Here is a 12,261-nt window from a genome sequence, read left to right on the forward strand (position 1 = left end):
TCAGCTTTGATCACAGGAATAAATTACACTCTACTATATATTCACATAGAAAACAGCTGTTTTAAATTGGAATAATTTTTCACAATTTTTATTGTATTTTTTGCTCAAATAAATGCAGTCTTGGTGAGCAGAAGAGACTTCTTTCAAAAACATTAAAAAATCCTAATTATTACAAACTTTTGACTGGCAGTGTGTGTCTTTCATAGTACATCAAGCTATTATTGCAACTATTTATTTTTGATTAAATGGATTCCTCACGATTCTACCCCTTTAAAACGGTTCCCTAACAAACCAGCAGCCAGCATCCGGTGAAGGCACATATATGACCTCAGTCACCACAAACAGAGCAAAGTCATCTGAACACAGGAAAACCACAGACAGCATCTGAAGCCGCTTCATCTGTTAAATGTTTGCTGGCACTGCACAAACGTCTCTTGCGTCTGGGGTGGTGATGGAGGGTGTGATATCAGTGGTAAGAGTGACCTCAGCCATTGTCCTTGAGTCACCTGATTTCTCCATTAAATCACACTGAGCGGGTCATTCGGCCTCTCCGCGTCCAGTCAAGCTGAACCGCTGTAGGGCGAGAGGGCGAGGGTTCGGGTCTGTTGACATGGTCACGGCGTGCAGATCATCTTTGTACATCAGCTTTGATGAGAATTAATGAGCTGTCTCAGCCTCTGCAGAGCTCACTTCCAATCCATTTATCAGGTCGCTGTGACCCACGAGCCCAAACGCCCTGAGACGGGTCACAACTCCCGCATTTCACACCTGAATCTGTCCTGACCGCCGACGCTCAAGACACACATGACACCAACGCACTGGGCACTCAGGATACATCATATTAAAGGGTTAGTTGACCCATTTCTGTCATTAATTACTCACCCTCATGTCGTTCCACACCCGTAAGACCTTCATTCATCTTCAGAACACAAATGAAGATATTTTTGATGAACTCCTCCATCGACAGCAATTTAACCACCACTTTTAAGGCCCCAGAAAGGTACTAAAGACATCGTCTTGTTTTGTTTACGTTGTATAGACAGTGCAGCGTATGTATAACTGTGCGGCTGTACCGAACCCGCACCCAACCGTGACTTCAAAACCGAGGTACGTACCAAACAGTCATTTTTGTGTACCGTTACACCCCTAATATACATACATTTCTACAGTTAAAGTGTGACAGGGAGAGGAGGAGGCTCACCTAGAAACGACAGGCTTCTCTCTCTGAGCTCGTCTCGTAGAATGTCTTCATGTTCCAGACCGATGGCACTATGGGAATATGGTTAAGGATGTACTGCAAACAAACTTCACAAAACTCCTCATTTATGGCAGTCAGAAACCGTTTTCATTTGTGTGCTCTCTTCTCATGGGAATTGCAGTGAAAATTTGGATGGTCAACTTTTACAAGCCCATTTCTAAATGTTACCTGTGCTCGGTTGCCATGGAAACACTTAGACAGCTAAGCAGGGTTGCTGTGGTAACAGCAGAAGAATGTGTGTTTTGTTGTAATATCAGAGACAAGCCTCTCTGACCTAAACATCATCAACACGGACACGGCACAGATCTGTCTGCAAAGGTCAACATCACAATGCCAGGGTGTTGCCAGTGGTTGCCAGGGTGTTGCTAGGGTGTTCCGAGTGGTTGCCAGAATTTTGCTAGTGTTCTGAGTGGTTGCCAGGGTGTTGCAAGAGTGTTCTGAGTGGTTGCTAGGGTGTTCTGAGTGGTTATAAGAGAGTTCTGAAAGGTCGCTAGGGCATTGCTAGGCTGTTCTGAGAAGTTGTCAGGGTGTTCTGAGTGGTTGCCAGGATGTTGCTAGGCTGTTCTGGGAAGTTGTCAGGGTGTTCTGAGTGGTTGCCAGGATGTTGCTAGGGTGATCTGAGTGTATGCCAGGGTGCTGCTAGAGTATTTTGAGCTGTTATCAGGGTGTTCCGAGAGATTGCTAGAGTGTTCTGAGTAGCATATAAAACACATGCAGCCAAAACATCAAATTGACGCATAGTTGTGTCTGAAGTATTCATGGTTTGATGGGCGTCTGTGCGTCATGTGTCACGGGGCGGTTCAGTGGGGCGATACGATGAACCCGCACAGATGTAGAGAGTGAATGAATGCTGACGTGTGAAAAGAGCTGGAGAGAGAGGGCGGGGAGATGGGGTTGAGTGACCATGGACAGACAAACACTGTGACCCTTCACCCCTGACTACACACACACACACACACACACACACACACACACACACACACACAGACAGATGAGTCTGAGAGAAGCGTATGTGATCTACAAGAGCACAGAGCTCAAATTAGTGTCTCTGTTGCAAAACTTACAGAAGATTTTAAGGCATCACAAGCCTTATTCAGATCGGAGTAGTTTTCCCAACAACGAAATCACGATTCTTATCACACTGATTCAGATGGGAGTCACATCCCTGTGTTCATTAGAGAGATGGAAGTGTGTGTTTTAAGAAATGGGTGTTACAGAAAGTCATGCGCTTTTTTTGCATGCATCACATATGACATTTAATGAATTATTTCATTTTATTTTAAAATAAAAATCTTATTGAAATAAACTTTACAGCAGTGTTATTTTAATTTTAATGATTTTTTATTAAATTTTATTAATTTTTACTAATTTCGTTAGGTGCTTTTATCATTTTATTAGATTTTTATTAAAAAAAAAAAAAAAAAAAAAAAACCATATTGCTATTTAGTTTTAATTTATTTATTTTAGCTTTATTGCCAGTTAATAATTTTAGTGCAGCTTAAAATTATTTCAGTTTATTGCCAAGGCAACATTTCTAATTTTCATTTATTTTCAGTTTTTCAACTAATATTTACATTTTATTTTCGTTCAGCTTTTTCAATTAACAGAAATGTTTGAACAGTTTTGCACCACAACTACATTATCGCTTACAGAAACTTTGTAACCAACTAGTCGACTAGCTCAGAAAATCCCCCAGAACACATTAAAAAAACAGCCTGTAATAATTAGTGTAACAAAGACACCTTAAAGGGATAGTTCACTCACCGTCTTCTTTCAGTTGAACACAATCGAAGATATATTTAGAAATATCCTGGCTCTTCCAAGCTTTATAATGATTGTGAATGGGGGACCACCTTTTGAAGCCAAGAAAATGAATCCATCCATAATGAAAGTAATCGATATCGCAGTGGGTTAATAAAGGCCTTCTGAAGTGAAGTGATGGGTTTTTGTAAGAAAAATATCCATATTTAAAACTTTATTAACTATAATAAATAGCTTCCGCCAGACGGCCGTACGCATCGATTTACGGCGGAAGAGTGACCTCTGACATGATGCATGATGTAATGACGAGCACGGAAGCTCAGAGGACAGAGAAAAACAAAACACCGGTCACGAATTAGAAGTCTAAAACGATCATTTTTAAAGAGAAATGACGTAGGATTTCAATATAAGAGAAGAGGAGCTTGAGTTTGTTGCACAGCCATATTTGTTTGAACCATGAGAGGCATCTAAGCTTACGATACTCCTACATCCTGCGTCATACATCGCGTCAGGGGGTTACTCTTGTGGCGCAAGTCGACTTGCGCAGTATGCGTACGGTCGTCCGTCGGGAGATAGTTATAAATTTATAGTTTTAAATATGGATATTTTTCTTACAAAAACCCATCGCTTCGCTTCAGAAGACCTTTATTAACCCCCTGGAGCCGTATGGATTACTTTTATTATGAATGGATGCATTTTTTTTTTTTTGGCTTCAAAATTTGGCCCCCCATTCACTACCATTATAAACCTTGGAGTAGCAAGGCTATTTTTAAATATATTTCAGATTGTGTTCATCTGAAAGAAGATAGTCATATACATCTAGGATGGCTTGAGGGTGAGTAAATCATGGGATAATTTTCATTTTTGAGTGAACTATCCCTTTAAAGTAAAGTGTAACCAAAGTGTGCTAAAATATAATCCTGCATATGTGAGGAAACCTCACACACACACACACACACACACAGGTAGTGAGGGAACACTGCATGATTCAGACAGTGAACACAGAGCTGCATATTGATCACACACACACACACACACACACACACACACACACACACACACCTCAAGCGTAACTTTTATGTCAGGTGAAGCTCGGCACATCTCGTCCCCGTGAATAGCTCCTCGTCAATTTCAGGCTTAAAGTTTTATGGGAAGGATACTGTTTGATGCAGTCGACCAGCGGTCCATAACAGCAGTCATTTACTGTGCACTGAAAAGAGGGAAGAAATATTACAGTCAGGAGGGGACGAGCCCCTCAACATCCATTACAAACACCCATCATGCACTGCAGCGCCACCACACCTCACCTTATTAGCAGGTTATTCAGATTAGAGATAGATTCATACGTAAACAATTAACTAAGAATCGCCCAATGTTTCTTTGACCACTAATTAAAGACTTTTAGCAGATTACAGATAAAATTAATATAAAAAAAGTTTAGGAACACCAAAATTCATCATTTAATTGTATACAAAGTCATTATTGGCAGACAGACTTCCCCTCCACCATAACTTTTAAATCTCATTTGTGCTCCCGTCATGATGTATGATGTCTTTAGTTTTAAAGTGCAGACGAGATCTGAGAGCTTCGGCTGAAGGGAGGAGTAAAACTGGGCTAATAAAAGTTGTTTTTTTTTCCTCAATTAAATGTACATGACTTCAGATCACTCAGAATTGAGCCGATTCTGACTAACTTGAACCCTTCTGATTGGCCACTGCATTCACATGCTCAACAAACATGTTTGTGATTGGCTACTATGCTCAAAGCTGCTAAAACACATTGTAAATAGAAACCTTTGACACTTTTCACAGAGCGCTTTGACACTAAATACACACAGGAGCGTTTGAAAGCAGCCGCCACCTATCAGGAGGTACAGGACTGACCCGGTATTCAATACTACCGGTACTGCAGAAAGACTGGTGCCATCACATTTTTACAATTTAAGTTTTGACTTAGTACCAAAGTATCTGTACTTTTGACAACACTAGTAAAGAGCGACGTGCTAAACATCTTGTTTGTTTTTAATAGAAGAAATAAATTGAGAAATTAATGTTTGTTGAACGTTGGTACCTGCTCGATGTGCTTCGCTAACAGCAGGTCAGGAATTAAATACGGCTCGCGCAGCATGTTGTTGAGGACTTGTTTGGTTGCTGATGGAGAGAGAAGAGTAAGCAAAAACACATGCATTAGACATTTCCAGATGAAAGACCAGAGTTCGGCTGAAGCAGGTATCAAATGAAGATGTATGCCATTATTAATCTCCTACACCTGTAGTAGTTCTGTAATATGGGCATACAGAGGTTTGGTGTGGATGAGCTGCGCTATGTAGGATGAAAATTTACTCCATTCATGCTGCACTAACATTATAAATCAGCCCACGAGCCCCTGGATTGATTCCCTATTACTACAACACGAAATCATATTCAGATTTAATGGATTGAATCATTGTGTGTCATTCTAATGATATATGCATATGAGAGTAAGAGTGGATCAAACACTGGCCGGTGCATGATGGGAAATATGAGGCCTTATTTAGCTCAGACAGATGGTGATCTGAAATAATAGATACTTCAAAATGTGATCATCAAGTAGCATTTCATTTTATTCCCTGAAGTCAACTTATACTATAACTGTAATGTAAGGTTTTTGCACAATAAACAGCCACCATTTTGTTTTTCATGACCATTTTTGTAGCTTTAAGACTTCTGTGAATGTGTAAATGACCTCTGTTATTATTGACAAACCTCTACACCTCCAAACAGAGATGGAGTCAAGACCAGACCTAGACTAGACCCTGATCAACACGCTCGGTCCAACAATGAAGTTGCCCATTTTAATAAACTAGAGAAATGCTGCATTCAATGCCACATTTGTTTCAAACACTTCATGCAGCTGAAATCTGTGGTAGAGGTCATTACAATTACAGACTATAAACCAAAGACCCAGACCAAGACCAGGGGCATGTTCTTGTTATGAAAGTGGTTAAGGTTTGGCTTGTTAGTGTGCTTCTTAAAAGCAACTTTGTTTAATGAGAGCATATCAAAATTTGCCAATGCAATCTGGCACACAGTAATATTTCATTAGACACTCTTAAAAATAAAGGCTCCAAAAGGGGGTTTTCAAAGCGATGCCATAGAAGAACCATTTTGGTTCCCCAAAGAACCTCTTCAGTGAACAGTTCTTTTAAAAAAAAAAAAAAAGAAAAAAAAAAAAAAAAAAGAAAAGAAAGAAAGAAAATTTAATAATCTAAAGAACCTGTTATCCAATGAAAAGTAAAGGCTCTTCATGGAACCAAAGATGCCAATTAGGAACCTTCATTTAAGAATGTTTAAAGCTACATTTAAAAGAGAGGTGTGTCGTTTCTTTTCTATTAGCATAACCAAACAAAATTGCAGAAATACTCTGTGTTTTCAGACAGGTTCGTCAAACACTCGCCCTTTTTATACAATGATGCAAATAATGAACCTTTGTTTTTCCAGAATGTATTCTAGTAGTTGTTTTCTCAAAGTCTGTTTGTGTCTTAAAGGGTTAGTTCACCCAAAAATGAAAATAATGTCATTAATTACTCACCCTCATGTCGTTCCACACCCGTAACACCTTCGTTCATCTTCAGAACACAAATTAAGATATTTTGATGAAATCCGAGAGGTTTGTTATCCTCCATTGAAAGCAACAAAATTACCACATTCAAGGTCTAGAAAAGTAGTAAAAAACATCGTTAAAACAGTCAACGTGACTGCAGTGGTTCAACCTTAATGTTATAAAGAGACGAGAATACTTTGTGCGCAAAAACAAAACAAAAATACCGACTTGTCTCTCTCCTGTCATTCGTTGTTTACGCTGCAGCGCTTCCAGGTTCTACGTCTGAACGCGGCTCAGTATTGTTTTTACTACTTTTCTGGACCTTGAATGTGGTTTGTTGCTTTCATCTTACAGGCTTGGAATGACACGAGGGTGAGTAATTAATTACAGAAATTTCATTTTTGGGTGAACTAACCCTTTTAACATGTGCAATGGTCTTAAAGTAGTATAGACCTACTAGAGATTGAAACCACAAGTTCAAGACTCCAATCCAATGGATCCTAACCCTAAAGTTGTGGTCACATTTACTGTTGCTCTGGACAAAAAAAAAGTTCCCCATGCACATTCGCTCATGTTCAAGTTGGTCATGTGAATTAGCCGTGCTGACTAACAGAAAGCTGATTGGTTTGAAAGTGACTTCTATGTGAGCAGTTCTTCATACATTTCTACGCCATTGAGAATAGACGTGAATTGACTGAAATTTCGCATAAGAAATGAGCTCCTTGGACTCATGTGGTGTTACAGAGCTCCTTACACACCCCTGTCATCGGTATACAGCTGCACACAAACACCCAATCCTCCCTCATTGGTTGCATCTCAGAGGTTTTCTCTCTCATTGTCGTAACATCAAAACCCTGCCGGAGAAGAACAAACGGTAGCTGTTATCTTTTTCATCCCCCTGCTGAAGGAGGACTTGAGGAAGAGAGAACAAAGCCAAGTCAGCAGTCCTCTGCACCGGCGGCACCTTGTTTTTCAGCTCATTTTTCTCCGAGATTGCTACCTTCACACGCAGATCCATACGGTGCTCCGGCGCTCCGCTCGGCAATGAAGAGAGCTATATTTCCCCTTGAGTTAGGACACCTCATGACAAATGATAATGGATAATCAATAAAGCGGGAAATATGAGGCCGCAAACTTTATGAAGCTGGGAGACATATTACTCCCCAACAACACTCGTTTCCCTTAACAAAGTCACTACGCCGCTGCGCCTAATAATCTGAGGGAAAATCAAAGAAGCCGCAACCACATCAGCAATATTGGCAACTTATTCCACTTTAATGGCATTTTGATTGATTTTTTCCTCTTAATGGTACTTTTATAGATTTGATGCTGGTCCTGCAAAACAGTAGTGTGTAATAGAGCTCCCCGAAGGCAAGCAGCAGCCATTAAAGGCCTTGTCTTACCAGGCCTCGTAATTGGAGGTTGACCACCATCGCATTTCACACATCACACAACACCACCTGCTTCAAATGGCCGGTCTGTCCGTCCATCCGTTCGTCCATTTTCTGAGCGATGGGGTTAAGAATGATCGTAAAAAGAGGGTGACCTTGCAGCTGACATTGTGGGGTTTCAGCCAAGCATTGACCTGATGAAAATGGAGGCCAGAGAGCTAATAAATCAGGCCACTTTTAAAATGAGTTTACTCTAACGCTCATTCATCACGGCCCGTAATGCCATTTGCAGCAGCGGATCCGCAGCGCGCAAACGGCGCAGTAAATAACAACAGAGCCGAAGATCTGCGCGTCGCTGCAGCCTCTGGCGTCAGCATACATTTATTAAAGACGCCTCCGCACGCACCCGCAACACAACACTGTAAACACACACCGAATTTAATGTAATTGTCCCGTGTCGACATAAATTCCGACTGAGGCGCCCTTATCAGAGGAGGGAAATATTAAAGAGGAAAGACGCCCCTCCGCCGGGAGTTGTTCGGGAGCAGAGAAGCGCTGTTTACCAAAAACACAGCCACCTCTAACAACCTCTGATGAAATGATGAATGGGCCGGCGGAAAGCCACGCAACCTCAGCTCGCTCTCCGGCAGGATGAGAAAGCCATTATCAGACTCCAAAAAAGCAGACAGAAGCTCATCGATCGTCGTAAAAAAAATAACGGATGACAATCGTTATCGCCCCTGACGCTGATGAGCTCCAGAGTTTGTTTATTAATTAAAAACCCTTCTTCTTATGGTTATAATCAAGACGCCCCCTCCTCCTCGGCGTAAGCCATTGCCTCGCCAACACCGTCGTACATCAAACTTCATGATGCGCGCGAGAGACGCTCGCTGATAATGCGCCCCTGCTAAAGCTGATTTTCCATGATGAATCTGGGAGCATATAAATTGGCTAATATCTAAAAACATTTACAGATACTAGAGGAATTGACTACTTGCGGGCCGTGATGGATGAGGCTGTTAGACGCCAGAGGACAGCTCTGCAAATCTCTGCGGCTGCCTAAAGCCCTCATTTGATTTTCATATTTACTTCTTTAAACCCATCCTCCTCTCCTCGGCACACAGAGAAAACAAGAAAAGCATCTCTTCTGTGCTTTTATTTCCTCCGCCTCTGGTGCGTTCATGAGCAGTGATGGTGGTGGTGGGGCTCCCAGCAGGGTTAGTGGGGCAGAACTGATCTGCCTCTGTCTGATTGCGTCTGATAGCAGGGCTGCAGCTCGGCCCTTTTCAGAGCTCTACAACTCCCTGCTCCACGCTAGTAATTAGTATACTTGTCAAGGCAACTGCTTACCTCACCCGCCTCCTACAGCTGCTAATGAAGAGCCTGGATCTCAGTATTCAAAGGCTGGAATCATGTGCCCGATGCACTTACCTTCACAGTCCCACTTTATATTAAGTGTCTTTAACTACTATGTACTAACAATTAATCATCTGATTCAGTGCACTTATTGTGTACATATATGTTTTTACATCATACTTATATTTAAAAATACATGCATGTAATTACAGCTGTAATTAATTTCTGTAACTACATCTATAATTACACTGTTGACCACCTAACCCACCCTTAAACCTGCCCATACCACCAAACCTGTACTAAACTTACACGTATCCACCTCATTAGAAGCATGTGTTTTACAATACAACATCAACACAAGAAGTGCATTGTACCTAACAATTACATAGTAGTCATAAACACCGGTAACACTTTATTTTAGGGTCTTTTAACTAGTTGCTTATTAGTATGCATATTACTAGAATACTGGCTGTTTATTAGTACTTATTAAGCACATATTAATGCCTTATTCTACATGACCTTATTCTACATTCTTAATCCTACCCAATACCTAAACTTAATAACTAACTTACTAACTATTAATAAGCAGTAAATTAGGAGTTTATTGAGGGAAAAGTCGTAGTTAAAGGGTTAGTTCACCCAAAAATGAAAATAATTTATTTATTTATTATTCACCCTCATGTCGTTCTACACCCGTAAGACCTTCGTTAATCTTCAGAACACAAATTAAGATATTTTTGATTAAATCCGATGGCTCAGTGAGGCCTGCATTGACAGCAATGGTGCTTCCTTTCTCAAGATCCATAAAGGTACTAAAAACATATTTAAATCAGCTCATGTGACTACAGTGGTTCAACCTTAATATTATAAAGCGACTAGAATACTTTTTGTGCACCAAAAAAACGAAATACCGACTTTTTAACAATATCTAGTGATGGCCGATTTCAAAACACTGCTTCATGAAGCGTTACGAATCTTTTGTTTCGAATCAGTGATTCGAATCACGTATCAAACCGCCAAACTGCTGAAATCACATGACTTTGGGGCTCTGAACCACTGATTCGATCCGTAAAGCTTCGAAGCTTCATGAAGCAGTGTTTTGAAATATATTATATATATATATATATATATATATATATATATATATATATATACACTATATATATATATATATATATATATATATATATACACACACACATATTATTATATATATATATATATATATATCATTGTATATATTGTATCATTGTATATATTGTATCATTGCATCATATATCATAAAATCATTGTACCATATAATATTACATTAAAAAACAAAAAACAAAAAAAACAAACCTTTCCCACAAATCCCTGTGTGAGATGGAATTTTGAGGTAAAATTGATTCTTGTTAGTTTTTTATTAATTATGTACTTTTGGGTTTTATGTCACATCTTATGTTGTTTAACTAATGTTTATTGCATTATTACCATGATGGTGTTTAGTATTTGTGTGACATTATGTGTTTAGCATTTTACTCAGATTGTGGAGAACTTGTGAATCATGTGTCTCTTTCACCACCTGTATAATTACGGTGGTTATAAGTATATTACACACGCACAAAACAGAGTAGTAGAATGTAATATTAACATTATTGTTAATGAAATAGTGTGTTTTTTTTTTTCCATAATTTAAGTTCAGGCCCGCAAAACCTAAAATGTTGCTACTGTACCATAGATTTCACAAATTTATTTTTTACAGTGTAAGGATGAATATGAGTACCTGAGTACTCAAAAACGATGATTGTGTGACTTTTAAAATAGATACATATTTCTATTTTCTGATTGGTTATGGCAGCATTTTGGTCTGTACATTGAGTTCTGATTGGTTAGTGCCATCCAGACCGAAAAACTAAAGTCAAACTATGGCTTTGAAAGTGAATCATTTTGATAATGAAAATAGTTAAGTACAAAAGTGCAAGACGTGCAGTGCCAATCTGCCATTTATCTAACATTATAATGAAAACTCTATAGTAATAGAATGCTGTAAATTCTTTGTCTTCCCATGTTTTAGCACATTGTTACGGCAAAAGCACATCCATAATCAGAGTTACAGACTAGCATGGTCACGTTTATTTGTGCAGATGTGAGTTGTAATATTATATTTTTGCTGTATATATCTAAATAATCTCATGTTTGGTTGAGTTAATTAACACATTAGTAAAGCGCTTTAGTTTACTGGCGTTCATTCAGTCTTCAGATTCAGCAATGTTCAACATTATTGATTATGATTAGGTTATTAGAAACAATGACATTCCATTTATTTTTCAAAAACTTTGATGCATTATTAATAATAACTAGCAGTGTAGTTTTTCTCGTATTATTTTCATCGACAGTATGGTTTAATTATGTGCATGTGAAAACCAGGGACTGGTCAACATCAACTCATCTAATATCCCAATAAATGTTGGAGAAATTGAAAAACACACGCTTACTTTAGTTAAAACTCCCACTGCTTCTGTCAAGTGTCCACAGCCGCTCTCAGTATCAGCATTATTCACGGGATGCTACAAATGCCTTTGATGAAATTAAAGATAACGTAAAACGAGGCTCATTTAGATAACAGGGATGTGCCGACGTCCAACCCAGAGCCACAAAATACAGAGAGAGTGGAGTAAAATGGCCGATTCACAGCATTTCTGCAGCATTTGATGCACTTTCTAGTAAAGTTGAGCGTTCAGAAGATCGCCTCCCAGCGCCCGCTGCCGTCTGGAGAAGATGAAGCATTGTAGATGCTGATATCATATTCAATATGTGCTGAAAATGCCCTGAACGTATTGATTTATTTACATGCGCATCCATCCGGCCCTCGCGCCACTGGAACGGTCTGGTAAAACACAGACACAACACTCACTGGAGAAAAGACTTCAGAAA

General features: G+C 39.4%; 1 protein-coding gene across 4 annotated transcripts in view; it reads right to left on the reverse strand.

Annotated features, from left to right (window-relative positions):
* Positions 1–12,261, reverse strand: part of cdin1 (CDAN1 interacting nuclease 1) — a 95,266-nt gene that overhangs the window by 37,810 nt on the left and 45,195 nt on the right. For all 4 annotated transcript variants that reach the window (XM_051868246.1, XM_051868249.1, XM_051868248.1 and 1 more), the window contains 3 exons: positions 5,090–5,169; positions 4,180–4,229; positions 1,202–1,269 (listed from right to left, as the gene is read on the reverse strand). In XM_051868246.1, the coding sequence (XP_051724206.1) occupies positions 1,202–1,269; positions 4,180–4,229; positions 5,090–5,169 (198 nt within the window). The remainder of the gene's footprint in view (positions 1–1,201; positions 1,270–4,179; positions 4,230–5,089; positions 5,170–12,261) is intronic.

This window comes from Ctenopharyngodon idella, chromosome 17 (assembly GCF_019924925.1).
Source record: "Ctenopharyngodon idella isolate HZGC_01 chromosome 17, HZGC01, whole genome shotgun sequence".
Taxonomy (NCBI): domain Eukaryota; kingdom Metazoa; phylum Chordata; class Actinopteri; order Cypriniformes; family Xenocyprididae; genus Ctenopharyngodon; species Ctenopharyngodon idella.